Here is a 27,675-nt window from a genome sequence, read left to right on the forward strand (position 1 = left end):
CGACTCTTGCAGGCTCCTTTGCCGCAGCCCGGGTTACCACAGACGCGGTGAGCGCGCTCCGCCCACTGGGAACTGGACAAATGATTGGCGGAAAAATCGGCCTCCTAGCAACCAGCCCCGCCCCTGTCACTGGGCGGAGAGACTGGTACCACTCTGGAGCTCCGTTCTGAAGGTTTTACCGTAGACATCCAAGAATATGCCTTCCGAGGAGTTGGAAAGTGCTAAGAGGTGACATTCCTACTCGGAATAAGGGAACTACTCTTTTGTCCGACAGGTATTGACATTCTGCACAAGATTAAGACGCTTATCGGCGCCGGAATGTGGTGCGGAGCAGGCGCGGCTTAGCCGCCTCATGTCGACAAACAAGGAAGGACCGGCTGCGACACGATGAAGAAGGCCCTTCATTCCCGGGCCTATTCTGGCTTCCGCGGGCTACTGGTATTCCCCGGTTAGTAGCCAGTGACTCCGTGTCTCTTCCTCCAGAGCTCAGGATCTAAGCCTTCATGGCGGAGGTGAAGGTTAAGGTGCAGCCGCCCGACGCGGATCCGGTCGAAATAGAAAACAGGTAAGTCAGCGAGGCTCGGTTCCCGGTTCCAGACCGCAACCCCCGCAGAGGGTCGGTCATTTGGGCAACAGGATCCATTCTCCAGGACTCCTTGGGAGCGGACGGAGCAGTTTGAGTGAGCACGTGGGGAAGTAAAGTGCGGGGTTCTGAATGCACTTCCCAGGGAGAACAGAACTCTTTAAGAAGTTCTAAACGGGTTTGACAGATTGCATTGACGTTTAACTAGCTTTGCTCGAATGCTGTTTGGGAAGTTATAGTGATGCATTTCCTATGTTGAGGAAATCAATGCCCTGAAAGAGACCCGCCGTTCTCCCGTAGTACTTGTGGATACGTATTCTAATCTAGGGTTGCTCCATCACTAAGGGAACTCCTTCAATAGAACGTTTGGGCCAAGATAGGGTTCAGTTTGCGATTGCAAAGTAACGTTAAGCTAAAAGATTTAGGTGGAGTATTGAACTCAGGATTTTAAGACACCTAAAGTTTCTTCCTATGTTGTGTACTCTCTAACAGCACACAACTTATTCTACATTATCACATAGTTTAAAAGACCCTGACTTTATGTGTTACGAATAATACATTTATTTATCCTAAAACAAGATTTGGACTTGTTTGGTTGGAATAATTACAAAAACAGGCCCAAGATACTGTGTATTATTGTAATACTTCCATTATCACTTCCCACAAGAAGTGTCCACATTTATCGGTAATCCACCAGTTGGACCAATTGAAGGTATGATGCCACCACAGCCAGGCATTTCACAACAGCAAGGAATGATACCCCTAATGCACCTCATGGTCAGTATGGTTGTCATTATCAAGGCATGCCAGGTTACTTGCCTGGTGCTATGCCCCAGAATGGGCAGGGACTGCCAGTGGTATCCTCTTATTAAGGTGGGCCTCCTGGACCTCCAATGGGAATGAGACCTCCTGCCCAAAGTGGCCGCTACTGATCTTGCTTAAACCTATTAGGTTTGGAGATTATACCTTTTCTCAGCTTCTGCCATTTATATAGCCAAACTTCCATCAATGAGGCTTCATTGTCTTTAACATTTTGTTTCCACATACCAGAAATTATTGGACATTTATTTTACATGGGAAAAATTACTTAGAATGATAAAGCAGGAACTTTTCCTGAAGTTGCAATAAAAACAAAGAGTCCGCATTGGCTTCCTGATTACAGACTTATTACTGCTTAATTTTGTTATACTTATTCCAACTGAGAAAATTTAATCTCAGCTTTAATATTTTTTTCCATTTTCATTAGACTTTTGTGCTAATTTAAAATTTATTTCTGTGATGAAAAGAACAGTTCCCCTTAAATAACACTAATAATGTAAATGTGTATTTAAAAAGAATTCTTACTTAATTTTTAAGATGCTTTGGTTCAAAATCATCATAGAGATGTAGATTGTCTACCAAATGTGAAAAAAGGCACAATTTCAAACTGTTCTGCTTATATTTCTCCCCCACTGCCTCTTGAAACAAGTAAATATAAATCATTAATACCTTTATTTCTAGGATTATAGAACTATGCCATCAATTTCCTCATGGAATCACAGACCAAGTAATTCAGAATGAAATGCCTCATATAGAAGCCCAACAGCGGGCAGTGGCCATCAATAGACTGTTGTCCATGGTAAGGAGAACCTAACTAGCTAACATCATTTTTTACATATTATGATTGTCATTATTTTCTATTATTTAGATTTTGGGGTGGGTACCGGGGATTAGACTCAGGGGCACTTGATTATTGAGCCACATTCCCCAGCCCTATTTTTTTGTATTTTATTTAGAGACAGGGTCTCACTGAGCTAAGGCTCCTTGCTTTGCTGAGCCTGGCTTTGAACTCTCCATCCTCCTGCCTGAGCCTCCTGAGCCACTGTGTTTACAGGCGTGCACCACTGCTTCCAGCTATTATTTAGTCTTAATGGTTAATTTTATGTTTCAACTTGACTAGGAGATAGAATTCCCAGATATTTTAGGTAAACATTATTTCTGGGGGTGTTTTAGAAGAGGTTAGTGTTTGAATTGGTTAACTGAGGAAAGCTGATGGCCCTCCCCACTGTGAATGGGCATCTTCCAATCTTTGAGGACCTGAATAGAAGAAAAATGTGGAAGAAGGTTGAATTTACTTACCTGACTATTTGAATTAGAATGTCAGTTTTCTCCTTCCCTCAACACTTTTGGACTTAGGCCCCCACATTTGAATTGGGATCTACATCATTGCCTCTCTGGTTCTTGTGCATTGGATCTACACCACTGACTTTGTTGGGTCTTCAGCTTACAGACTTCTCAGTCTCTGTAATCATTACAAACTGGTACCTTATAATAAATCTCTTTCTAGTGAAATGTAACTATGTGTATCTCCTGTTAGTTCTTTTTCTCTGAATAACTTTGACTAGTACACTGGCCATAAAACCAGAAAGTGTGTTAGGATATAACGAATAAGACTCCAAACCAGGAAACAGCTCAGGCTGGCTGAATAGAAAGAAGAAATAATTATGTACCATTTTACAAGATTAACAAAATAAATGTATTTTGTTAAGACTGTTGTATGTATTAACTTAATTGATATGTAAGGACACATAAACAAAGTCTGTTCTCACCTTCTGTTTACTTTCTGATGCCAGTTTTGGACCATTCCCTATGAAATATCTCCCCTCTGATTTTCCTGTGAGTCCTCCCAGAGCCTCTTCATTTAGGGTGTCACTCTCCACAGTGTCACTCAGAACTTTTCAGGAGGCAAGCACAAGACCAACTGAGTGCCAGCAGTCCTATTAAGGGCATCCTCCTCCTCCAGAGACATTGCAGTGGGATTTTTCTGTGAAGCCCTTAGGCCTGCTCTTATCTACTTTGTCCTCCTTAGGAATGGGGTGCACTAATGCCATTCTCTTCCACCTTTCCAAAGTACCCATTTCCATCATCAAAACTCCCATTTCCTAAGAAGACTTTCAGTTTGATATTACTAGCAGCTAGGTAAAAGTTCTGCACTAGGCCTCATGATTGATAGGCTTCTTAAATCTGCCAGCTTTGTGAGATTTGTAAGGACTTTGGATGTAGAGATTTGAGAACAGGTGAACCTTTTGTTAAACCACTTCATTCACCTTCCAGCTCAAGAGGTTGGCAAGCTTTTTCTATAAAGTGCTAGATAATATATCTTAAGGATTTGTGAACCATATGGTTTTTGTTACAACTACTCATCTCTGTCATTTTAACAAGAAGCAGCCGATGGACAATAATAGAAAGTGTGACTGTGTTGCAATAAAACTTTATAAAAAAACAAGCAGTGGACCAGATTGCTGACCTGTTTTAACCCAAAGATAAAAGGAGTATTATAATCTCTAGTCATTGTACTATGCTAAAAGTTTACCAGAGAATCGTGAAAGGTATTCTGGGAATTTATGGCAGTGGATTATATTCCTTTTTGTCATCTGCCCTCTCTCTAAAGATCATTCTCAGTACCTCCCTCTCTTTTACTACCTCTGCATCTGCTGCGTATTGCCAGTCCTGTTGGTTATAGGCTCTAGGCAGTGGTAGAGCTATTGAAGTATTTTGAGTAAACGTGATTATTAATAATCACTAAATGTTGTTGGTCTTAGCTCTTAATCAGTGCTCAAACATGAACCCCCCTCTTCATTCCTATTATTTCATTCCTATTACTTATTCCTAGAGACGCAAGTCTAGACTCCTGGGTTTGACCACTCTGAACTCCTGCCTTCTTCATCAGGCTTATCTCCTCTACCACTCTGCTGCCTTATCTAGCTGTTGCATGCCTCATGACCTTGGCTCATGCTGTCTTCCTTGCTTAGAAGGCCCTTTGCTTTCTTCAGACACTATCTCCTTGTTACCCTTTAGGACTCAGCTCTGCCATTGTTTCTTGGAAGTCACTTACATTCCCACATTAGGCCATAGCCTTTTCTCTGAATGACTATCCACCTTTATCTCTTCCTTCTTTCCTTCCTCCCTTCCCTTCACTTTCTTTACTTTTCAGTGTTGGGGATTAAACCCAGGACCTCATACATGCTAGGCAGGCATTCTACTTCTGAGCTGTATCCTCAGCCCTTTTTATTTTTTATTTTGAGACAGGTTCTCACCAAGTACCCACACTGGCCTTTAACTTGTGAACCTCCTGCCTCAGCCTCCTGAGACTTCTTACCTCTTTCTTCATGCCAGCCAGATAGTTCGAAGTTAATTGTGTTTCCCTTTTAGATTTTCTGTTTGTTGCACTGGGTGTATGTCTCAATGGTAGAGGCCTTGTCTAGCATGCCTAAGGGCTGTAGGTTCAGTCCCCAGACACACACACAAAGAATTTACGTTCATCTTCCCAAATAGCTCTCATAACATCTAGCATAGTACAGATATTCTGTAAATGTTTATAGATTGAGCAAACTACTGACTGGAGCCTCCAACTGAACTTTGCGGTCCCGCTTTGCCACTTAGTGGGATTGAGGGAGGGAGGGAAGGTGTCAGAGTTCATTCAGTATGTAAGTAGTTTCCAAGCCATTAGTCTTTCCAGTCTTAACACTCAGAAATGGGGTCCCCTCAGCCATGGTTTCCCAGAACTGCCAGAAACCCAATAGTATAATCGAAGTTAGACCCATGGAAATTCAGAAGAATGACAGCATTTTTTTTTTTTGCTTTATTATATAGAAATAAAACTACCACAGGCCTTTCATTCATTGGTTGACCTTTTTACCCAGCTTTCATACAATACAATAAAAATGCATAGTAGTAAATGTCACTTAACTTTATAATTTATTTTGTCATGGTACTATAGGATATTAATGCATGTTTAGCCTTATCAGAACTTTTTAATACAAATTATATTTTATTTTTGTGTATGTTATAACTTGAATTTATTTGAATTTGAATATGAATTTTAATTTATTGTCCTAAAGCTGCTTTTAAAAGATTCTTCATACATTGATTATGTTAAGCCAGTATCTGGCATACAGGAAATAGTTCGTGTTGATATTTTAAAATATTTTGAGATAAATGTATTTGAAAAATATATCAGGGTTGGCAACGTAGCTCAGTGGTAGAGAGATTGCCTAGCACGTGCATGTATGTGACCTTTTGTCAAAACCTGAAGTCTCACTGGTTGTGGTGGTGCACATCTTTAATCCTAGCATGAGGGAAGATGAGGCAGGTGGATTGCAGGTTTGAAGCCTGCCTGAGCAAACCTAGCAAAACCCTGTCTCAAAATAAACAGTAAAAAGGGCTGGGGATGTAGCTCAGTGGTAAAGCGCCCTGGGGTTCATCCCCAGTACCAAAAACAAAAACAAAACTTGAGTCTCAAATGAGGAACTGAACACTAGATGGGGAAAGCAGAATATTTTAGTCTATATAACAAAAACATTAAAGAATGCATTAAAACCACAGATAATGGAATCCTAATTAGAATAAGTTATACTTCATGTATGTATGTCAAAACATACTATACTGTCATGTATTTCTAAAAAGAAGCAATAAAATAAAAATAAGTAAAATTTGGAATTCATTCAAAAAAGAATCCATTAACATTTGTCAGTATATTTTATGTATAAATATATATATCTCCAAAATAACTGACTCCTTTCTGTTAAAAAACATCATTAGGGTCAGTTGGATCTCTTAAGAAGCAATACAGGCCTTTTATATAGAATAAAGGACTCTCAGAATGCTGGGTAAGCAACTTTTTTTTTTTTTAATTTCAAGAAAGTAAGAATTGCAAAAATAATGTGTGTGTTAGAAAAAAAAAAAAAAAGGCTAATACAAAACTGTATGATGTAAGCCTGTCCTGCATATCATCCCCGCTTCCTGTCATACATTCCATTTCCCTGAGTAACCACTCTTAACAATTTGGTATATATCTTTTCTTCTAGACGTGTATAAATACTCATAGATGATTATATATTTATATATAATCTCTCTTTCTTTTTCTTTCTTTCTTTTTTAAACAAAAATGGGATCACATTATCCATACTGTTTTGTAACTTGTTTTTTTCACTTACCATATCTTGGACATCTTTTCATGTTGGTACTCATACAGCTCTGTCTCATTCTTTTTAAGGTAAGCCCTTCTTTTAGTAACTTAGTCAATGTGATGACTTTGTCTGCTAATTCATTTAAGTAGTCATGTAGAGTATTAGATATCCCATACCCCTTTCCTTTTTTAATTCTACTTTATTCCCTTACAGTAAAATGAAGGGATCAGATAACCAAGAAAAACTAGTATATCAAATTATAGAGGATGCAGGAAATAAAGGTAAGCATGTGAAGGATAAAACAAAAAACACTTTGGGACTACATGTAGGACTGAGATTTTGGCTTCTGGGTAAAGCTTAATCCGAAGAGTGTAATGATGCCATGTGTGTAAAAGATGGAAGAAAGGAACAGAACTGCACTTAGGACATAATATGCTTGAAGGACACCCAGAAGTGATGCCATTGTTGCTCTGAAGGAGAAAGGAACTAGATGGCCGTGGCCAGGCATGGAAAGAGATCTCTGAATTTGAGCCACATGAATGAATTATCTATGCAAAACTTGTTTCTTACATTTTTTAGCTATATGATGGTTTTTAATCTGTTTTCTGTTGCTACAGATTGTTTAAAAAAAATTTTTTTTTTTAGTTGTAGATGGACCAATACTTTTATTTTATTTTCATGTGGTGCTGAGGATCAAACCCAGTGCCTCAAACATGTGAGGCAAATGCTCTACCACTAAACTACAACCCCAGCCCCAGACTGGTTAATTTTTAAAAGAAATTTATTTCTTACAATTCAGGAGGTTGAGAAGTCCCAAGTCCAAGGGCTACATTTAGTTATAGCCTTTTTGCTGATGAATATTCTTCATAGAATCCCAAGGTAGCACAGGGAATCACATGACTGGATAGCAAGCTACCCAGAGACAGCTACATTTATAACTGAACCCTTCACTCAGTAACCCATTGATCCATGAAAAATGACCCAGTTACCTCCCAGAGGTCCCACCTCTCTAATACTATTAAAGCATGCCTTTGGGGATTAAATATCCAACACATGAAATTTGGGGGAGGACACATGTAAATCATAGCAATGACTTGGATAAGTCACTTAAACTTGTGAGCCTTAGTTTCTTCATCTTATTTGTAAATTGGGTTTTACAAGTACCAGAAGGATGCCTAGTGTGTTATGCCAGTGTCTGGGCACATGTTGTTCAACAGCTATACTTCTGTCCCTCTTAAAGAACTGTATTGAAATGGCATTAATTATTTAGGATTATTTGAGTCCTTGATAGTAGCTTGAAAAAGTATGATGGAATCTGAAATTGTATAATTGATTTTGTATGTCTTAATTAGATTAAATTAACATTTTAGAAATAGTCCTCTGAGAAAGTCATTCTCTACCAAAAAAACCAACAACAAAATACAGTCTTTCTATCTCATTATGCTTCTACATTGGGAGGAAAATAAAGCAAAATATTTTAAAATATATTTCCTTTCCACATAAAATACTGATTTCCTTCTCTTATTTATGGCTTTCCACAATAGGCTTTTAGTGGTGTAAGAATCATAGACTTCATTTTTCCACTTTATGTAGTGTTGCACAAATGATGGATGTATATGCTTGGAGATACTCAGCTAAAAGTTTTTTTTTTCCTCCTAACCGAGTATGGCTGCTGACCCCCGACCCAAATATAAGTTTGTTTTTTCACATTAACAGTCTAGAGTGAAAATGTCAGGAAACAGAAAGGGATGGAAGAGATGACATAAGTTAATTTAATAACATTCATGTTTTCGTCTTCCATTACAGAAATGTTCTTTTCGTATGTCTTTAAAAAGATACCTGCATGGGATTCTAAAAATTTTTCAGTTATACTATAAAGAATAGGACTTATTGCTGGGCATAGTGGAGCATGCCTGTAATCCCAGCAACCTGTTCAAAGCCAACCTCAGCAACTTGACAAGACCCTAAGCAATTTTGTGAGACCCTTGTCTCAAAAAATAAAAAGATAAAATGGACTGGGGCTGTGACTCAATAGTTAAGCACCTGTGGACTCAATATCTCTGGTACCAAAAACAAGCAAAAAAGAAAAGAAAAGATTTGGGCTAATTTATTGTTTTGCATAATTTTGTGTGTGTGTGTGTGTGTGTGTGTGTGTATTTTAAATCCAGGGATTTGTTTTTGTTTTTATCTCTAAGTCACTTAATTACTTGAAATAGTTACATAAAACCTTTTGTTAAAGGATGTGCTATCAACTTTATTTAGATAGTTTTGGAATAAGATATTTATGATAGAAGTAGAAATAAAGAGCCAGAAGCACCATAGTGCAACTTATTTTATTTACTTTCTTATAGGAATATGGAGCAGAGATATTCGATATAAAAGTAACTTACCATTAACAGAAATCAACAAAATTCTAAAGAATTTGGAAAGTAAAAAGCTTATCAAAGCTGTTAAGTCTGTAGCAGTAAGTAGTATTCTCTTTTCTTTCCCTAAATATTCACTTAAATATGTTGTTCCAAGTGTATTTCAAGTTTTTTTTTTTTTTTTTTTTTTTTTTTTTTTGCGGTGTTGGGGATTGAACCCAGGGCTTTGGGCTTGCAAGGCAAGCACTCTACCGACTGAGCTATCTCTCCAGCCCTCAAGTTTTAATCTTTAAGCTATGTTGTGATTTAAAACAAACTGATCACAGACTTTTAAAAACATTTTAGCTCATTTTGGATTAATGAGAGATTTTGTAGCTTTGTTATTACCTAGTTAATGCTTGGCGTTTTGCCTGCTCTAAGCTCTAAAACTACTTTTTCTTCAGCGAAGAATTTTTGGAGTCAGAAACATTTTCCTAGATTTTGTGGTTTGTGAGATCCTTTACTTTATCCTAACATATTAGCTTACTCATTCAGCAAATACCTATCGAATGTTTGGTACGTGAGGGTAGTGCTCTGGGTGATTGGGATACATTAATGAATAAGTTAGAGAAAGATCTCTGCTCTCTCGTTTTTCCTCTTCTCATCAAGCTGAAATATTGTTCACTAAAAAAAGAAATGAGCTATCATGAAAAAAATATGGAGAAATCTTAAATTCATATTTCTCAGTGAAAGAAGCCAGTTAGAAAAGCCTGCATACTGTATGATTCCAACTAGATACCATCTGGTAAAAGCAAAACTATAGATACAATAAAAAAATGAGTGGCTGCCCAAGCCTGGGGGTGGAGTGGTGGGGACAGTTAAACAGGTGAAGCACAGAATGTATTTTTATAGCTGTGAAACTTCTGTGTGACATAAGCATTAAGCATGTGTCAAAACCCATAGAACTTTATAGTATAAAGAATGATCTTAAAGTGAACATATTTCAAAAAGACACTTGGGAGATAGGAGGATCCCACTGTAGAATATAGAATGTAATGAAAGAAACTAAATGCATTACAAATATAGGAGACAACCTTACTCGCGAGGGTAGAGAAATAGGGTGCTAAGTAATTTTAGAAACAAGTGGTATCAAACTGGGTGTGGTAATGCATATCTCTAGTCCCAGCTACTTGAGAGGCTGAGGCAGAAGGATTATTTGAGCACAGAAGTTCAAGACCTGCCTGGGCAACATAAGAAAATTCTGTATCAATAAAGAAGAAAGGGGGAGGAAGGGAGGGAGGGAGGGTGGAATGAGAGGTGTCTGTAAAACTAAAGGCAAAGAAAGTGTACATGAATACTGTACTTGAGTTGATTCAGAATCCTTTCCCATGAGGATTCTGGGAATTCTAATACATAGTGTATTAGTATTGAATATTTATATAAATGATGGGAGGTTTTGGCTACAATGCAATTCTGACACAGATTAAAGGCACAGTCCCTCCTTCCTCTAAGACTCTTCGTTTTAGACACCAGTTGCAAGTTCAGGTCTTCCCAGGCCACCCACACTTTGACCAACTTGCTACAAATTTAGGGGCTCCAAAGACTCCCTCAGATTCAATAATTTGCTAGAATGACTCATGGAATTCAAGAAAGTGCTGTGCTTACCATTACAAAGTAGGCTACAAAGAACCAGCCAATTGAAGATTCACATAGGGCAAGGACTGGGAGGATTACAAAATGAAAACTTCCATATCATCAGGAAACATCACCTTCCTAGCACATTGATGTGTGATTACCAAGGGAATTCATCCAAGCATTGATATTCAAATTTTCTTTAGATCGTTGTATATGTCTGATCAAATGCTTAATGTGACTGAATTCGAGCTTTAGCCCTGCTTTCCTTCTAAAAGGTTAGATTTATGTTACATGGCTCCTCTAAATCATGTTGTTAGGCTTTCCAGCATGGAAAGCTTCCATTTAGGGGTTCATCAGAGCATAAACCCAGGAGTGAGCCAAGGGACCAGTAAATAACAAAGAAATTTCTTACTAGGAAATTAAAAAATTTAGAGGTTACTTCCCAGGAATCAAGAAACAAAGACTATTATACTGCCATGTATAACCAAAAAAAAAAAAAAAAAAGAGAGAGAGAGAGAGAGAGAGAGGCTAAACAAATTAGTGAGATTAAACAGCAGTGAGATTTAGATTTCTTACTGTTGGAGTGGAAAGTTAGAGCTAAATGCAGGTCAGTCCATGTGGTAATGAATTAGTGTTGGAGACATCATTATGAACTCATGTTTAATGTAAGGGGTTGCATACAGAAATACTCATTATAGATATGTATACATACAGGGATTAGTATATACACAAATCTTTCTCTGTCAACTAAGAAGGTCTAGTAGTAATAGCACCCCAGTAGCAAATTATGGTTTCTAATACCATTTTCCAATAAGGTGACCCAGGGCTTCCTGGAGTAGTGGCTGATTGTAGAATGAAGACAAGATGATTCTGACATCTTATAGCACCTGAAAGTAAGAAGTGCTAAAACACTCACATAATGATTGGGGTATGTCAAAGGGATTCAGAAACCAACTGAAAAGTTTCCAGTGCTCAAAGCTAGAACAATTGGAATAACAAAGTAGTATTGGATTATAACTCAAATTAGAAAAATAAATATTCATGAGTCGAAACTAATATGTGTCTAAGAAATTGTCACAACCAAAAGAATGCTAAGGAGAGATGATAGCTACTTGTGATGTGGTGTTCTGCATTGGGATCCTGGAGCAGAAAATGGACATTAGGGAAAAACCAATGAAATCTCAATAAAAAATGGACTTTAGTTAATAATGATATATCAACCTGGGCATGCTGACATTTTCCTGTAACCCCAGCTACCTGGGAAGCTGAAGTGGGAAGATCTTGAGCCCAAGAGTAATAGACCAGCATGGGCAACATAATGGGACCCCATCTTTAAAAATTTTGTGTCAGTATTGGTTCATTAATTGTGAAAAGTACATCATACTATTATGAGATGTTAATAGGGAAAACTGAGAGTGAGTTATACAGCAACTCTACTATCTTTGCAATCATTCTGCATATCTAAAACTTTTTACAATATAAAGTGTACTTTTTTAAAACTTTAGCTTTTGTAAACGGTTATCTTATACACATGAACTGTGCATATTCTTTCCTAGGCCTCCAAAAAGAAAGTATATATGCTCTATAATCTACAGCCGGACCGGTCTGTGACTGGTGGAGCCTGGTACAGTGACCAAGATTTTGAATCTGAATTTGTAGAAGTACTTAACCAACAGTGTTTCAAATTCCTGCAAACCAAGGTGAAGCATAATTGAGGAAATACCACATTTTATAAGATTGAAAAGAGCTGGAGTTGGTAATTTTTACCAAAATGTTTACCAAAATGAGTTCTGCTCTTGGTTTGACTCAATATAAATTGTATTCGCAAAGTGCTCACTACATTCTTGCTTAGATCTCTTCTATTTCAACCCCTATAGGCAGAAACAGCACGAGAAAGCAAACAGAATCCAATGATACAAAGAAATAGTTCATTTGCTTCATCACATGAAGTATGGAAATATATCTGTGAACTGGGAATCAGTAAGGTCAGAACTTTCTTACCTTTTCATATAAAATTTATTCTTCATCATAAGGATATAATGTATAGTGTGTTCCAAACATTATTTGACCAGGTCCCTTTTTCAGGTGATAGCTATGAACATTCTGCAGAATCCATATTGAGATAACATTGTCCTAAGCCTTAGGTAAAAGCAATCATTCCCATTGAACATTGCCTAAACCATTCTTGAGTTTGGGATATAGAATAGCCAAGTGCAGGTCTAGCACATTTCACCACCCAAAGTCAAAAGTTTGTTCTGACAAGTTCTTAATCTTCTCAGGAACAGTTTAGCATATGCACAAAACATCAGTCATGACATCAGTTGTCATTTATTGGTATTCTTTACTTCGAGGATAAGTGGTATCATCAGTGTATCCTTTTCAAGACCTGTACATAAAGACACAATGCTTTTCATAATCAGAAAAGCTACTGAAATGGTACTTGTTTTTGGGGGGTGGCCCCGGAGGGACTGGGAATTAAATCCAGGGCCTTGTGCATACTAGGCAAGCACCCTGCCACTGAGCTACAGCCCCAGCCCCTGAAGTGTCACTTGGACAAGTCATTTTCATTTTCTGGATCCCAGATTTCTGATTTATAAGGAACTAGAAACTTTCACTATTTGGTATCCAAATTATCTTTCTGCTCCAGCATTTTAAGATCCTTCATTAAATTCTTGTCAAAGAAATGTTTCTTTAGGATGGTGAAGACTTCAGTAACTGACAGATTCAACCTGAGGTTAGACTTCTGTCCCTAGCATTTCAGTGGTTTGTGCTAACTTGGATCATTGTTCATCCTCCTTGTGCTTTCCATTATTCTTCTCCAGCACAGTGCTTCCCCATTTCATCAAGAAATTGTGACCCTTTACTGTTTATAACACCCTCCAAAAGGATGTTTCTCATCCTTTATGAATCCCTTCTAACATATCTCTTTTTTTTTTTTAGGTAGAATTGTCCATGGAGGACATTGAAACCATCTTGAATACACTTATTTATGATGGGAAAGTGGAGATGACTATCATTGCTGCAAAAGAAGGCACAGTTGGCAGTGTAGATGGACATATGAAACTGTACAGGGCAGTCAATCCAATCATCCCACCCACAGGTTTAGTTCGAGCACCTTGCGGGCTCTGCCCGGTAAGTTAAAGTGACTTCACTGTAGTGCCAGGTATAAATGTCACACAGCAAATGTCCCATACTTTTAGGGTTGACCAAGAGCAACCTTGATGAACAGACCTTTAATGAACAAACCCTGCCTTACGTTCTTTCTTTCAAATAACAAGGTTAAGGACATTTGCATTTTTTTTCTCTTGGCCCTGAAATGGACACTTTTTTTTTCTTTTTCTTTTTTTTAAATGAGGGCTAATCATTCCATCTGGGGAGGGAAATGAGATTTATTGAGAACCTACCACAGGCCTAGCATGTTCTTAATGATTTTCATCTTGTGGTCTCATTTAATCCTCTTTATGTCCTTGGAGCTAATAGTATTATTTCCCTTTAAGAGCAACAATTTAGAAGCAACTATCAGAATTCAAATCCCCAAATAATGTCTTTTTCCTGGTATGCCTACTTTGGTTCATTCATTCCCAGGTGGTTTTTGAGCACCAACTGTATGTTGTGGGCACTGAGGCTACAACAGAGAGTGAGAGACACTCCCAGGTTTTCATGAATTTATATTCTCAGGCTGCTAGTCTGTGCTATATATATATATAAGTTCGTATATATATATATATATATATACATACACACACATATAAGTTTTTTTTTTTTAAGTTGGTCTTTTTTTTTTTTTTTTTTTTTTTGGGTGGTACTGGGGATTGAACTCATGGCCTTGTCCTTGCAAGGCAAGCACTCTACCTACTGAGCTATATCCCCAGCCCCCCAGTTTGGTCTTCTTTTTTTAGATGTTGATAGACCTTTATTTTATTCATTTATTTTTATGTGGTGCTGAGAATTGAACCCAGTGCCTCACACACGCTAGGCAAGCATTCTACCACTGAGACACAACCCCAGCCCTATATAAGTTCTCACATATATATAAATTCTTTCGGTCCTGATTTCAACTCCTAGATAGAAGACTAACATATTGGGAATTCTGTGTAGCATCCTCCAGAAGAAGGAACATAGTTAAACATTAAGCATTCAGTTAGACAAAACTAAGGCATTTATAATATAGGACTCTCTTCCTGCATTCCTGTGTTACCTATTGGTAGCCTTTTACCCAGTGGGCAGGTAAACATAGGCACATCTTAATTCAACAGTACAAGGCCTCCCTTTAAACTGTGATTAGAAAGCAGCTCTATTATAGTATGTTCTTATATACAGCCCTAATCCTATTCAATTTTAGAATTTTAGAAAAATACTGCTTTAAATAAGTGGTTAGGTCATAGATATTTTTTAAAAGTTAGTTTGAATATAAACTTTTCCTTTATTTTAAAGGTTTTTGATGACTGCCATGAAGGTGGTGAGATTTCACCATCTAACTGTATTTACATGACAGAATGGCTTGAATTTTAATGGAGAGTGATGAACTTTACTGACATGAAAATGAAGTTGCTTGGAGAGCAGTTTAATTCATGATGGAACATCAAATATCCTTGAAAGCAGATTCACAGTAATGGATGCAGACTTGCTGCTATGAAAACCTATTTTTTTGTGAAGACTAAATTTATATTGGTAGAGTGGCCATCAGAATATGAAACAGATGAGGTTAGTAGTGAAATCTGTTCTTCATTAAATAAAATAATTTGAAGCCCTGGAGGACAACATCTTTTGAAGTTTTCAAGACTTTTGATGGTTCAAGGAAAAAGAAACCAACAAACCCATATTTGCCAAGTACTATGGAAATAGCTAGAGCACAGATTTTAAAGTTATTTATTAAGGTCTTCATTGAAAAATTTTTTATATCTGACTCATTACCACCATTTTTGTTTCCTGTTTTCTCAATGGTTTCATTGAGAAGAAGTTAAAAGTGGTGGAGACAGGAACAGCATAAGAGTGTATGAAAACTTGAAGAAACCTAAAGTAAGGGAGAATAGAACATTTCTTTTTTACACACTATTGATTCCTTCCTATATTAGTAATATTCTTTTAAAGGATTATGCTACCATACCTCAAACCCAAAGGATGAATATTGTCAAGGATGTTTCAGTACATAAATATTATCATTTTCATCATAAACGGAATATTTTCACTATTCCTTTGTTAAAGTTTTACAAGCTTCATTCTGTGGCTCAAGTGTATTCTTCTCCAGAATTTCCCCAGATTCTTACATAATGTCTACAATATTTATGTGCCTGAACCCTCCCACCTCCACAGATTGAGATGTTAAAATCTAACCCACAATGTGATGGTATTTTAGGCCTTTGGATGGTGATAGGTTGAGGGTGGAGTATTCATGAATGGAATTTGTGCCCTTTTTAAAAAACCCAGAGAGCTCTATTGCACCTTCTGCCATGTGAGTACACAGGGAGATGACAACCATCTAAATCAGGAAGTGGTCCTCTCCAGACACCAAATCTGCCAGTGCCTTGATCTTGGACATCCCAGGCTACAGAACTGTGAGAATTAAATTTGTTGTTGGTAAAATACCAGTCTATAGTATTCTGTATAGCACACAGAGGGGACTAAGAATGTGGATCCATTTAACTAAAATTAAAACTAAACAACCATTGCTCTTCCATTCACACTTTATTTTGAGGATGGTGGGGTCAGTTCTTATCCTGTTTTACATTTATTTCTTTTCCTTATTCTGTTCTAAAAATTATGGTGTCACATAAGCAAAAAGCCACTACTGTGTAACTGTCTTGAGTTCTATTAGCACTTCCAGTTCCAATCATCAGCTGTATAAAAACACTAGGTTATTTGATGCATTGTTGTGCGATGGAAGCTATACAACTTTTTAGAATCTTAGCTGTTGTGTTTTCACTTTGTAGTTTTTGTCCAGGCCAAAATCACAGAACCACAGAACTAAGTGGATAACATCAGAAGAGTTACCTTTGAAATGATCAGTAAAATCCAGCTTAGTAGTCAGTTTTAACATATAAACTGTGGCCAGCTTCATAAAATTTGCATTTAATGACACTAATTCCTTATAATAAAAATCATTCACATATTGGTATATATAAGATACAAAAAGAGCTTGGGTATAGTGGCACATGCCTGTAATCCCAGCTGCTTAGGAGGCTGAGACGAGAGGATTGCGAGTTGAAAGCCAGCCTCAGCAATGGTGAGGCGCTAACAACTCAGTGAGACCCTGTCTCTAAATAAAATACAAAACAGGGCTGGGGATTTGGCTCAGTGGTTTAGTGCCCCTGAGTTAAATCCACGGTACACCCTCACACATACACACACAAAAGATACAAAAATATCTGGAAGCCTGGAACTACAGAGGGTTTCTCTTTCACCCCTAGTGAGATTTGGAATGGTAAGAACAATGTCCTTTGTGGGACTTACCTGACCTATCAAAGAGGCACTAGGCTTATAAGAAATCTGAATTTGGATGAGAGTAGAAATGGGGAGATGGAACCAGTTTATGTTTTAAATACAGACTTCACAATGTGTCTTAATAGCCAATGATTGATTTTTAAAATTGATAATCAATGGCTAAAACAAAAATATTTCCTGCCTCATCAAAATAAAGAGACTCTTTAAAACTTCTTTTGCTATAGTTTGTATTTTATTTGGAATATTAAGGAAAAAGAGACAATAATTTAAAAATACAGCACCTCAGATATATATTCAATGGTTTAATTATTTTACGGAGATAAAATGGGACCAAAACATGATAAACTCAGGAAAATACCAAAAAATTAAATTTGTAAATGAAGTCCTAATGCTTAGTTGATTTCCTATAAGAACAATTAAGTTCCTTATTATTAGATTTTAGATATTTTGTTCACCTGAAGATAGAGGACTCCCCAAAGACTTTCAAGGACCCTCTCTATTTAGTAATGATCCATGAATTATCAAACAAATACTGAGTCCATGATTTTATGGTTTTTCATGAAAAAACTATGAAGATTCTCACATGAAACTCTTGATTTAGTTTGGCAATGAACAAAATTTAAAGACTCATGATTTTGATGGTGATCAACTAAGGAAAGTAGTCAAACAGAAGTAATTTCAGGACTTAGGAAGTAACTAGCATGTGTGAGGCCCCAGGTTTAATTTGTAGCACCACCCACACAAAAGTAATTTCAATGGAATCACTTTTACTTTGAATTATAAGAGGCAGGTGAAGAAAGCCCTAGACCAGTGCTGACCATTAGTTTTCTATGATAGAAGTGTTCTATAGTTGCTATCCAATAACAATAATCACTAGGCACTCATGGCTGGTGAACACTTGAAATATGGCTTGTGTGACTGAAGAACTGAATTTTTCATATTTTAACTACTGCTGTCACTGCTCATACTGGACAGCACAGCTCAATAATCATATAGGTCTAACTTAATTGCTCTTACAGGAATAAAGAATATTCCTCAGTTGTATATATTTGGGAGGAAGAGGAAAACATTGTAAACTAATGTTATAAAAATAAGTGTTTAAAGAAAGGACTTAGAAAACAAGACAGTAATAAAATGCTACTTCTAAATAATTCAAATAGAATCAATCTTTGATTATAGGTTTGATCAAATTGTGCTAAACAGCCTGTATCTAGTCTTTTTACTAACTTGTCAAATAAGTTGTTTTAAATCTTATTTATTTTAATTATTAAAGCAATACATGTTCAGTGTTACAAATAATCACCAGGTGAATAAAGTAAAGTGAAGCTATCCACTACACTACCTACCAAAATTCCCTTCTCCCAAAGATAACTGTAGTCAAAAGTTTAGAGTAACTTTTCTTATTTTTTTTCTATGTCTAAGTACATGTAGAAACTAAAAAACTTTTCAGCTTAAAATGATGGCTCTTGAATCCCTTCAGGGATCAACAATATGGGAAATCATACTGCTGCATCAAATTCAGGCTCTCCAACATCAAATGTGAATTCACTAGCAATTGTTAGGTGATAATTAGGCATTGTAAAAGCCAGAAGATGAGAAATGAAAAAGGGTTTCTTTGTGATTGTGGGTTTTTTTTTGTTGTTGTTGTTATTGTGTTGTTGTTTGTTTTGAGGGAGTAGGATCAAGAAAAATTTTGGAATGATGCTTGAAAGAGATCTTTAGGAAGTCAAAAGGTTGAACTCTACATAACCAAAGACTTTGTAACAAAATCCATGTTGTTCCCATGTTCTTCATCTTTTGAGATTATGTTAGTTTTGTTTTTTACTTAGGCTTTTCTTGTGCTTTGTAGAGAAGCATCTGCATCACCTAGCTATTAATTTTTTTTTATTTATAGTGTTGTTGCCAACTAACATAATCCATATGGAAAAGAACGGTGCATAGTTTATATGCATAGGTATTACATATATGTACATATATATTCCTTAAATTTTAAAAAATAAGAATTTTTGTTTCCTCAAATATCACAAAGATGGCTGAGCACAGTGGTATGTGCCAATAATCCCAGCAATTCAGGAGCTGAGGCAGGGGGATCACAAGTTTGAAGGTAGCCTGGGCAACTTGGCTGACCCTGTCTCAAAAATAAAAAAGACTGAGGGTGTTGCTCAGTGGCAGAGCACCCCTGGGTTCAATTCCCAGTATCAAAAAAAAAAAAAAAAAATGAAAAAAAAGAAAATTGGCAACACCTTGCAAGTTTCCATATGGCAGTAACTCAAATAGGACAGGCGCTCTCCACATGAACCTGATCATACCAGTCTTGTCTTAGAAAAATTGGTCACCTTTGCTGATATACAGAGAGCCTGTGCTTCTGCTCCCTTCAAGACTCAGGCAGATCTTTGACCTAGCATCATTATGTGTTGGTCTCTCTCAACCTGCCTGAAGGACCCAGGGGTAGTGGGTAATGGCAGTGGTAAAGGCCCAAGTCTGGGTTTAATATCTGGAGCCAGACTAAAATAGCAGCTAGTACGTTGAGCTCTAAGCCAAGACTCTGGACCTTTAGTCATGTTTTATTTCAAAGAGGAAAAGAATACTATTCTGTAACATACATGAAAATCTAGTTAGTTTTAATCTGGGCTGAGAATCAGGACACCTGGTTTCCATTTCTGACTTATGCTCTTTGGATCGATAAGGATGGTTAAACTATCTGTAGGTCCCCTGCCAAACAGGAAAAAAACTGCACTTCTGAGCAATTTGGGAAGATTTAGATAGCCTGGAAAATGGAAATGTTGTCTGTAACTTAGTGTGATGTTGAAACTTGTGTTGTTTTTCAGGCACTTTTGGAACTAAACTGGATGGTGTATGTCTAGTTATTGTCTGATAATGGAAGTTATCACTCTGCTCCTATATTGGGATGCAAAACAAGAGTCATCCTGATTATGCTGGTACTTCCAGCATAGACTTTACCACAGTGATCAATTCATGAAACTCTGTGTTCTGAAAGTGGCCGCGATCAGTGAATTTGTACAATTTGGTTTCCAACCTATCTGCCACTTCTTGTTGTTCCTTCCAGGGAAGGAAGGGATCATCAGTGGAGCCAAACTGCACAATGTGAGCGCAGTTGGCCTTGATCTTCTCCCACTGCCAAGGACGGTTGAAGTATCCTATGGGGGGAAAAATAACCTGTCAGTGCCCATGAATAATCTCCCATTTCAGACACTGTGAAATATCCAGCGGAGCCTCTTAGAGAGACACACAGGATCAGGGTCCATGGGTGAATTAGAAGTACTTTTTTTTCAGACCTGCAGGGCTTTATACCATAGCTATTTGTAAAGAAGGCGTAAATGACTCAAAACCAGCCCTCTTAGAATTCTGGCTGGAAAGATGTCTACCACCTTTCAAATTTCCTTATATCAAAAGATAGGTGGTAAATCCTTCTCATATACTATTAGGTTTCCTTCCTTCCATTTATTCAATTTTTAAAATTTTTAAAAAAATTTTAACCTTTCTGAAAGACAGTACTGTTTTATAGACTGAACACATAGCCCTGTCTAGAAGGACTTCTGGGGTTTCTGCCTTCAGACTTACCACTTGCACGCTCATTTTCATCCCCCAAATCTGATGTGTATGCAGACACTAGTACAATAGCATATACTGGATGTGTTTCTGCATATCTGGAAAGAGAAAAATGATGTCAGCTAATATACAATGTAAAGTCTGATCATCAAAAATAAACCACCTAACTCATTTAATTTACAGGAAACATCCTATTGAAGTTGGTATGAAAAATAACAAGGAAATTATAGGACAAGCTCAACCCTGGCTGCTTGATGAACTCCTACTCATTTTTTAAGGAAGCCCAAACCTCTCTGGTGTATGTGCATTCATCCACCTTTAATATGCATTGGTATTTTTTTTTTCAGATCTGCATATTCCCCACTAATCCCCAAAGGATCTGAATCAGGGGCTAGGGATGAACACCCAGGAATCTTTACCTGAAGGGATGATATCTCCCCCAACCCAGGTGACTCTAATGTGAGTGATCTATGAACCATATTTTAAGAAACTCAGTGTGATATGAGAAATGTATCTCTATTACCACACTTTCCACATTGCATTATATTATTCATTTGTACTGTATTACATCTGTCCCTCATTAAACTGCCTGTTCTTTAAGAGGAAGCTTGAGCATTGTTGATCTGTGTCTGGTACCTAGTACAGTGCCCAGCAAGTAGATACCCAGTTAACTATCTTTAGATAGTACCCTCACTCAGCAAAAACTGGGCTAAGGAAAGAGATGGAATAGGAATTGTTTCAAGATGCCTTTGCGCCTCAAAACATTTAGGGTTGGTATTTTGTTCCTTGGTATAAGCTTTTTCCCCCAACTGTTTATTTTGAAAAATATCAAACCTACAGAAAAGCTGAAAGACCAAGAAGAAGCTAGATTCATTGCATTTGTCACATTTCACTCTTACTTTACAATGTATTTCTTAAGAACAAGGTCTTATATAGCTGCAGTACCATTATTATACCCAATAAACATTGATGAAGTAATATTACCTGTATTAATTTTTCCCCCAGTTGTACCAAAAATATCCTTTAAAACTGTTTTGCAATCCTAGATCATCAAGGATCTTGCATTGCGTTTGATTTTCTTGACTCCTAAGTCACTTTTAAATCTTTTGTTTTAAGTGATATTGTTCAGTAAGATTTTAGACCAGTTGTACACTACTCCCTCACCTGAATTTGTTTGTTTTCTCATAACTAGACTGAAATTCAACATTCTTGGTCATGTGTCCTTCCAGCTCCATCCTTTCAGGGGCACATGGTGCCAGTCTATTTCACTATTGGTGAGGTTAAGTCCAATCACTTGTTTAAGGTGACATCCACCAGCTCTCTACATTACTATAAAGGCACAATTTCCCCTCTGTGATTAATAAATAATGTAGGGTGGTTCTCTGTGATTATGTCAGTTTCCTTTCCCTTACAACCTTACACTGACAGTTTTGGCATCCATTTTTCTCCTTGCCTCTCTTAACTTCAGAAGGAAATTTTTAGAAGGTTTTTGACAATCCTGCAATAAATTCAGGGGTGATTAAAAGAAGGCAAACCTCTAGAAAAATTCAGTTAACCTTGAGTTTGGATAGATTTCAGCAATAAAGGAATCTTCATTTTCTAGGCAACCCCTGGCAGCTTATTAACATCTTACACTATAGAAGTACCACTATTTTGTAGCTCTGTATTGAAAAGCATTATTATTCTTGCAGTTTTGATCATTATGGCTACAAGGTTATTGAATTTGGCAAGATTTCCTAATGTGGTTCATGTGATATCCTGAGTGATTGCTTGGGGCAAATGACTATATGGAATAAAAACTATTGTCCCCTGTCACCCAGTTAGGAAGCTACCTGATAGTCTTATTCAGTCAGCTAAGTCTCTGCCTGCTAAGGTGAGGGGAGAGAGGTGAGCAGGGATATGCCCATCAACCCTAAGGACTAGGAGGTTGTAGATAGGTGGGGGGGAACAGCCCCAACCCTCCAAGAAATATTTATTAAGCATCTACCATATGCCAGGTTCTCTTCTAGGCAGTGAGGTTTCAGTCTCACAGTAAACAAAGCCCACCTTCATGGGGCTTCATTCTCTTGGCAAGAAATAAACAGGATATCAGATGATGAAAAGTGCTACAGATAATAAGCGATAAAGAGGATAGAAGCAGAGGGTGAGGCTGCTGTTTCATGCACAGTAATTAGACCATACCAAAAGCAGACATTCAAGCAGGACATTGGGAATTAATATCACCAAGGAGGTACAATGAAAATTATAGAATACTGAAGAAAGAAACTGAAGAAAACCTTTGAAGATGGAAAGACATCCCATGTTCTTGGATGGACAGAATTAATATTGCCAAAACGGCCATACTTCCAAAAGCAACACACAGATTCAATGCAATCTCCATCAGAATACCAATGACATTCTTCACAGAATTAGAAAAAACAATTCTAAAATTCATTTGGAAGAATACAAGACCCAGAATAGTGAAAGTGATACTAAGCAAGAAAAGTGAAGCAGGAGGCATCACACAATTCCTCGTCGGAAATTATACTCCAGAGCTGTAGTAACAAAAAACAGCATGGTATTATCACCAAAATAGACATGAAGACCAATGGAATAGAATAGAAGACACAGAGAAAATCCCACAAACCTATAGCTGTCTGATATTTGACAAGGGTGCCAAAAATATATCTTGAAGAAAATATAGTCTTTAACAATGGTGCTGGGAAAACTGGATAGCTATATGTAGAAAATGAAATTAGATCCCTACCTTTCATCCTGCATAAAACGCTAATAAAAATGGATCATAGACTTAGGATAGACCAGGAACCTTATAACTGCTAGAAGAAAACATAGGGTCAGCACTCTATCACATAGGTGTTAGCACAAACTTCCTTAACAAGAACCCCAAAGCACAAGAAATAAAACCAACAATCAGTAAGTAAGATGCCATTAAACTAAAAAGCTTCTGCACAGCTAAGGAAACAAGAGCATGAATAGAGAGTTAAAAGAATGGAAGAAAATCTTGGCCAGCTACTCCTCCAATAGGGGATTAATATCCAGAATACACAACTCAAAAAACACCAAAAATAAATAAATAACCCAATCAATAAATGGGCAAAAGAACTAAGCAGAAGCTTCTCAAAAGAAGAAACACAACAGGTCAATAAATACATGAGAAAATGTTCAACATCTAGCAATCAGGGAAATGCCAATCAAAACTACACTAAGATTTCATCTCCAGTCAGAATGGTGATCAAGAATACAAACTACAAAAAATGCTGGTGAAGTTGTGGGGAGAAAGGACACTTGTACATTGTTGGTGGGACTGCAGACGAGTACAACCACCCTGGAAAGCAGTTTGGAGATTCCTCAAAAACTAGGGATGGAACCACCATATGACCCCACTATTCCACTCCTGTGTACTTTCCCCAAAGATCTAAAATCAGCATGCTACAGAAACATGGCCACATCAGTGTTTATAGCAGCACAATTCACAGTAGCTAAATTATGGAAATAACCCAGATGCCCATGAATAGATGAGTGAATGAAGAAATTGTGGTACAATGCAATTCTACTCAGTCATTAAAAAGAATGAAATTATGGCATTTGCCAGTAAATGGATGGAAATGGAGAATATGCTAAGTGAAATTAGTCAAGTTCAGAAACTCAAAGGTTGAATGTTTTTGCTTACATTCAGAAGCTAGAGTAAAATAAAGGAAAGGGGGAGGGAAGGATAAGATTATATAAAAAATACAAAGTAATAGATGAGCAAAAGGAAGTCTAGTAGAAGGAGGAAAAGGGGAAGAGGGAGGGCCTGAGGGAAAAGGAGAGATCATGAACTGAAATAGATTTTTTTGCATGTATGAGTTGGTCATGATGAAACCAACTACTTATGTATAACCATAAAGCTCTAATAAAAAAGAAAAAGAAAACAAAGAGCAAGATAAGGTAGATGTGCACTTGGCATGTTCCAGAAACTGCAGTGAGGTCAGTATACCTGGTTGGGAGGAAAGAGGGGGATAAAGACCTCAGAGGTGAGTGACACAAAGCTGCCTGGGTTTTGAGCCATTCAGATTTTAAAGTATCACTGTATCCCAGTGAGCATTTTTTTTCAACCCACTAAACCAAGAAGGAATTAAGATACACTATGTTACCACTATTTCCTCTGCAATGATATAGGTATTTCCCAAGGAAGCATGGCTGGAACTCATGAGGGGGCTGGCAGTTCAACAAACATCTCACCTCATGGCTGCGATAGCCCCGGAACTGTGGCCTATGAGGATGGTTCTCTCATCACAGTGTAGCTCTGTCTCCATGAAAGGCAGCCATATACTCTCTCGAGCTGTAACTAAGGTTCAGGGTAAAGGATGAGTCCATTACTGGATAGGGACAGTCTTAGTCTAATGCTGCCCCATCTTTCTAACAGACAACTATTTAGCAGCTCACAGCTTTTAAACTGTGTGACCATAATAAGATATGGGCTGTTTTAAATGAGCTCAAATGTGTATGATGTGAATTGAAATGCTCAAATCCACAGTTTTGGTAAATACTTTTGTTTTTACCATTATTTTACTGAGGAAATAATATAACTGAAACCTTAAACCTTCAAGCTTAATAAAAACTTAACATTCTGAGATTCACATACACATATATTCTTTCTTTCCTGAAACAAGTCATAGATACCCAAGAATAAAAGGGATAATATAGGCTGGGGTTGTGGCTCAGTGGTAGAGTGCTCACCTAGCATGTGTGAGGCACCACATAAAACAATAAATAAAGGGATCATGTGCATCTACAACTAAAAATATATTTTTTAAAAAGTGGCAGTTTTTTTAATATTAGGGTCTCAAATAGATGCTGTAAAATTTTATCATATCTGTCTTATATGGAATACCCATAAATTTTGCCTGAAAATGTACTTTTAGAAAATTGTTACAAAATTCAAAATTAAATTTTACCATACCCAGGTGATTTTCTTGATCGTTACTGGAAATTTCCATGGTTTTTGGTTTACATCCTTCTCCCCAAGCTACTTGCTTTATTCATTCTTTATTCATTCTCTCACACACAGATACACACACAAAAACACACAAACCCCTTTGGTTTCTCTACCATGATGTACCTATTCTCTTCCCCCAAAATGATGAGATCCAAACCCAACAAGATGATGCTATTTAAAAACAAGTTTAAAACTTACTTGGGTCAGGCATATTTTTAGCCAGACACTGGAAACCAGGTATCTATGGTGTGAGGGGGGAAAAAGAGCTATAATAAAGATCTTAATTGCAACTAATATTTTCTAATAAAAAAAGACATCTGATATGATCTTCATCAATTCATATTATGAAGTGGGTTAAATAAATGCTACAGGATTACACATGAATACACAATCCCTTCTCATAAACTCCACCGAACCGGCTCTGTAGATCTCTATAGAGTAGACAGGCCTATATCTGCATTTGCACATCTGTATTTATCTCTAAGGCCTATATCTATTGAGAAGGCATAAGTGAATGTGCTTTAGACAGACTGAGCTGGAGCCAGATTGTGCCCCAGATTGAAGGAAAAACATGGTATGGAAATATGGTACAGAAGGCTGGATATCACATCCTCTTGAACAGCTCCAGCCCTGACCCTCCAGCCCTCGTTTGTAGCTCTACCCATGGTATTCTGCCACAACCCTGAAATTCTATTCCAAAGACCTTCTATTCTTTTGAATTTATTTACTCTCTTGAATTTCTCTGAAATTCTATTCTAGAGGTCAACCCAGGAAGCAGTCTTACTGCTGGATTATGGAAGAGGGTTTAAAAACAGTCAAATATGCAAGACAACCTACCTAGGATACCATTTTCCAAAAGCTCACAAAGAATCCAAATTAAACTATATTTTTTAAAAAATACATACATGGGTTCTAAAAATAATTTTTAAAAAGAAAAGCAAATGAAAAACTTAAGGATGGCAGGAGGATGGAACAACAGGCATATAAGTCCTTTAGAAGATCCCTTGTTTGGTGATACATTATATTAAGCTTCATAATTTATACGTTATGTCCTTTTTATATAGTAAATATTATATATTGAAGTTTTTTAAAAATTGAAAGCAAGAAGTAATAAAGATAGATGTAAAATTGAGAGGTCTCAAATCAGCAGATGGGGCTTCGTTTCTTTAATTCTAAATAGTTCCTTTTACTCTAAAAATTGAGCCCTTAGAAAAGTCCTCTAGGCAGTTTTGCCAACCAAAATCTTGACCACTAGTTCTAGAGTTTAAGAGACGGCAGCAAAGGGGAAGAATAAAAACATTCAGGGCTCTGCTGGAGATGGGGTGGATACATGTTTAAACTTCAGTCCTGTGTCTCCTTCCCTCCTCTCTGCTCCAGGCTGACTTCCCAGAGCAGAAAGGCATATATACGTATCTTACCTGCTCCAGCCCCCTTTTCACCCAGCCATACCAGCCGTGGGTGGCCACATCCCCATCTCCATTCCCAGGAACAATCACTGCCTTGCTAGGAGAAGCCATGAGTGCAGAGAAGCCAGGTGACTGCCAGGAGCAAGCAGGTTGTGTGCTGTCCTCAGAGCCAAGACTGCATCCGGCCAGGACCCTGCACTAAGGCATTCTGGGAATTGTAGTTCCAGGGAACCAATAAACGCTCTGTCTTTCCTTGCTGGCAGCCCGTGCCAGTTCCCTGATAATCATCTTTTATTTGCCAGACTTTGCCAGTTTCCATCAAATGCAAATGATTTTCTACTTGCCTTTTACCAGTGCTCTTATCCCCCCCCCCACTTATTTAGAACTGGCTGTGTCATGGCCAGAATTTGTTATCTATTAGATTTAATGATTTATCTATAAGAAAGGGTGATTTTAGTTCCAAACATGGAGAATACAAATTCTTTATAACTCGGGAACTCCTGAAATTCACATTATTTTTTCTTTTGGTTTCAAATAAGTTCTTAGTAGAATATCAATATCAGCCCTGTTTGTGATTTTTCACTGTTGTAAATGCTGGACTTTTAAAAGGTGTCATCAATTGGACATGGTAGCACCCACCTGTAATCCCGGTTATTGGGGAGGCTGAGGAAGGAGGACTGTTAAGTTCAGGGCCAGTCTGAGCAATTTAGTAAGATCGCCTCTCGAAATAAAAATAAAAAGAGTTGGGAATGTAGGACAGTGATGTAGCACC

At 37.5% G+C, this 27,675-nt stretch overlaps 3 protein-coding genes across 5 annotated transcripts in view; 1 reads left to right on the top strand and 2 right to left on the bottom strand.

Annotated features, from left to right (window-relative positions):
* Positions 1-457, bottom strand: part of Dzank1 (double zinc ribbon and ankyrin repeat domains 1) — a 92,737-nt gene extending 92,280 nt beyond the window's left edge. Inside the window, exon 1 of the mRNA XM_047542311.1 lies at positions 1-457. The gene's annotated coding sequence lies outside the window, so the exon portion shown is untranslated.
* Polr3f (RNA polymerase III subunit F) lies at positions 151-22,852 on the top strand. 3 transcript variants are annotated; one of them, XR_007107333.1, is made up of 11 exons: positions 151-565; positions 2,084-2,201; positions 6,164-6,231; positions 6,597-6,617; positions 6,745-6,812; positions 8,883-8,995; positions 12,065-12,208; positions 12,386-12,493; positions 13,449-13,640; positions 14,943-15,212; positions 20,867-21,505. XR_007107333.1 is itself a non-coding variant. In XM_047542318.1 (10 exons), the coding sequence occupies exons 1-10, from the start codon at positions 504-506 to the stop codon at positions 15,018-15,020; spliced, it is 972 nt and encodes a 323-aa protein (XP_047398274.1). In that variant the 5' UTR covers positions 151-503; the 3' UTR covers positions 15,021-22,852. The 3 variants fall into 3 exon arrangements, 2 of the variants coding, with proteins under 2 accessions (XP_047398274.1, XP_047398275.1); XM_047542318.1 differs by having other exon boundaries at positions 14,943-22,852; XM_047542319.1 differs by lacking the exon at positions 6,597-6,617 and having other exon boundaries at positions 152-565; positions 14,943-22,852.
* On the bottom strand, positions 18,588-27,094 carry Rbbp9 (RB binding protein 9, serine hydrolase). The gene is made up of 5 exons (XM_047542321.1): positions 26,916-27,094; positions 25,696-25,738; positions 24,741-24,846; positions 20,532-20,617; positions 18,588-20,107 (listed from the first exon to the last, which is right to left on the bottom strand). Exons 1-5 carry the CDS (start codon positions 27,012-27,014, stop codon positions 19,881-19,883), a joined length of 561 nt encoding a protein of 186 aa, XP_047398277.1. The 5' UTR covers positions 27,015-27,094; the 3' UTR covers positions 18,588-19,880.
* Between the last annotated feature and the right edge of the window lie 581 nt (positions 27,095-27,675).

Source organism: Sciurus carolinensis, chromosome 2, assembly GCF_902686445.1.
Source record: "Sciurus carolinensis chromosome 2, mSciCar1.2, whole genome shotgun sequence".
Taxonomy (NCBI): Eukaryota; Metazoa; Chordata; class Mammalia; order Rodentia; family Sciuridae; genus Sciurus; species Sciurus carolinensis.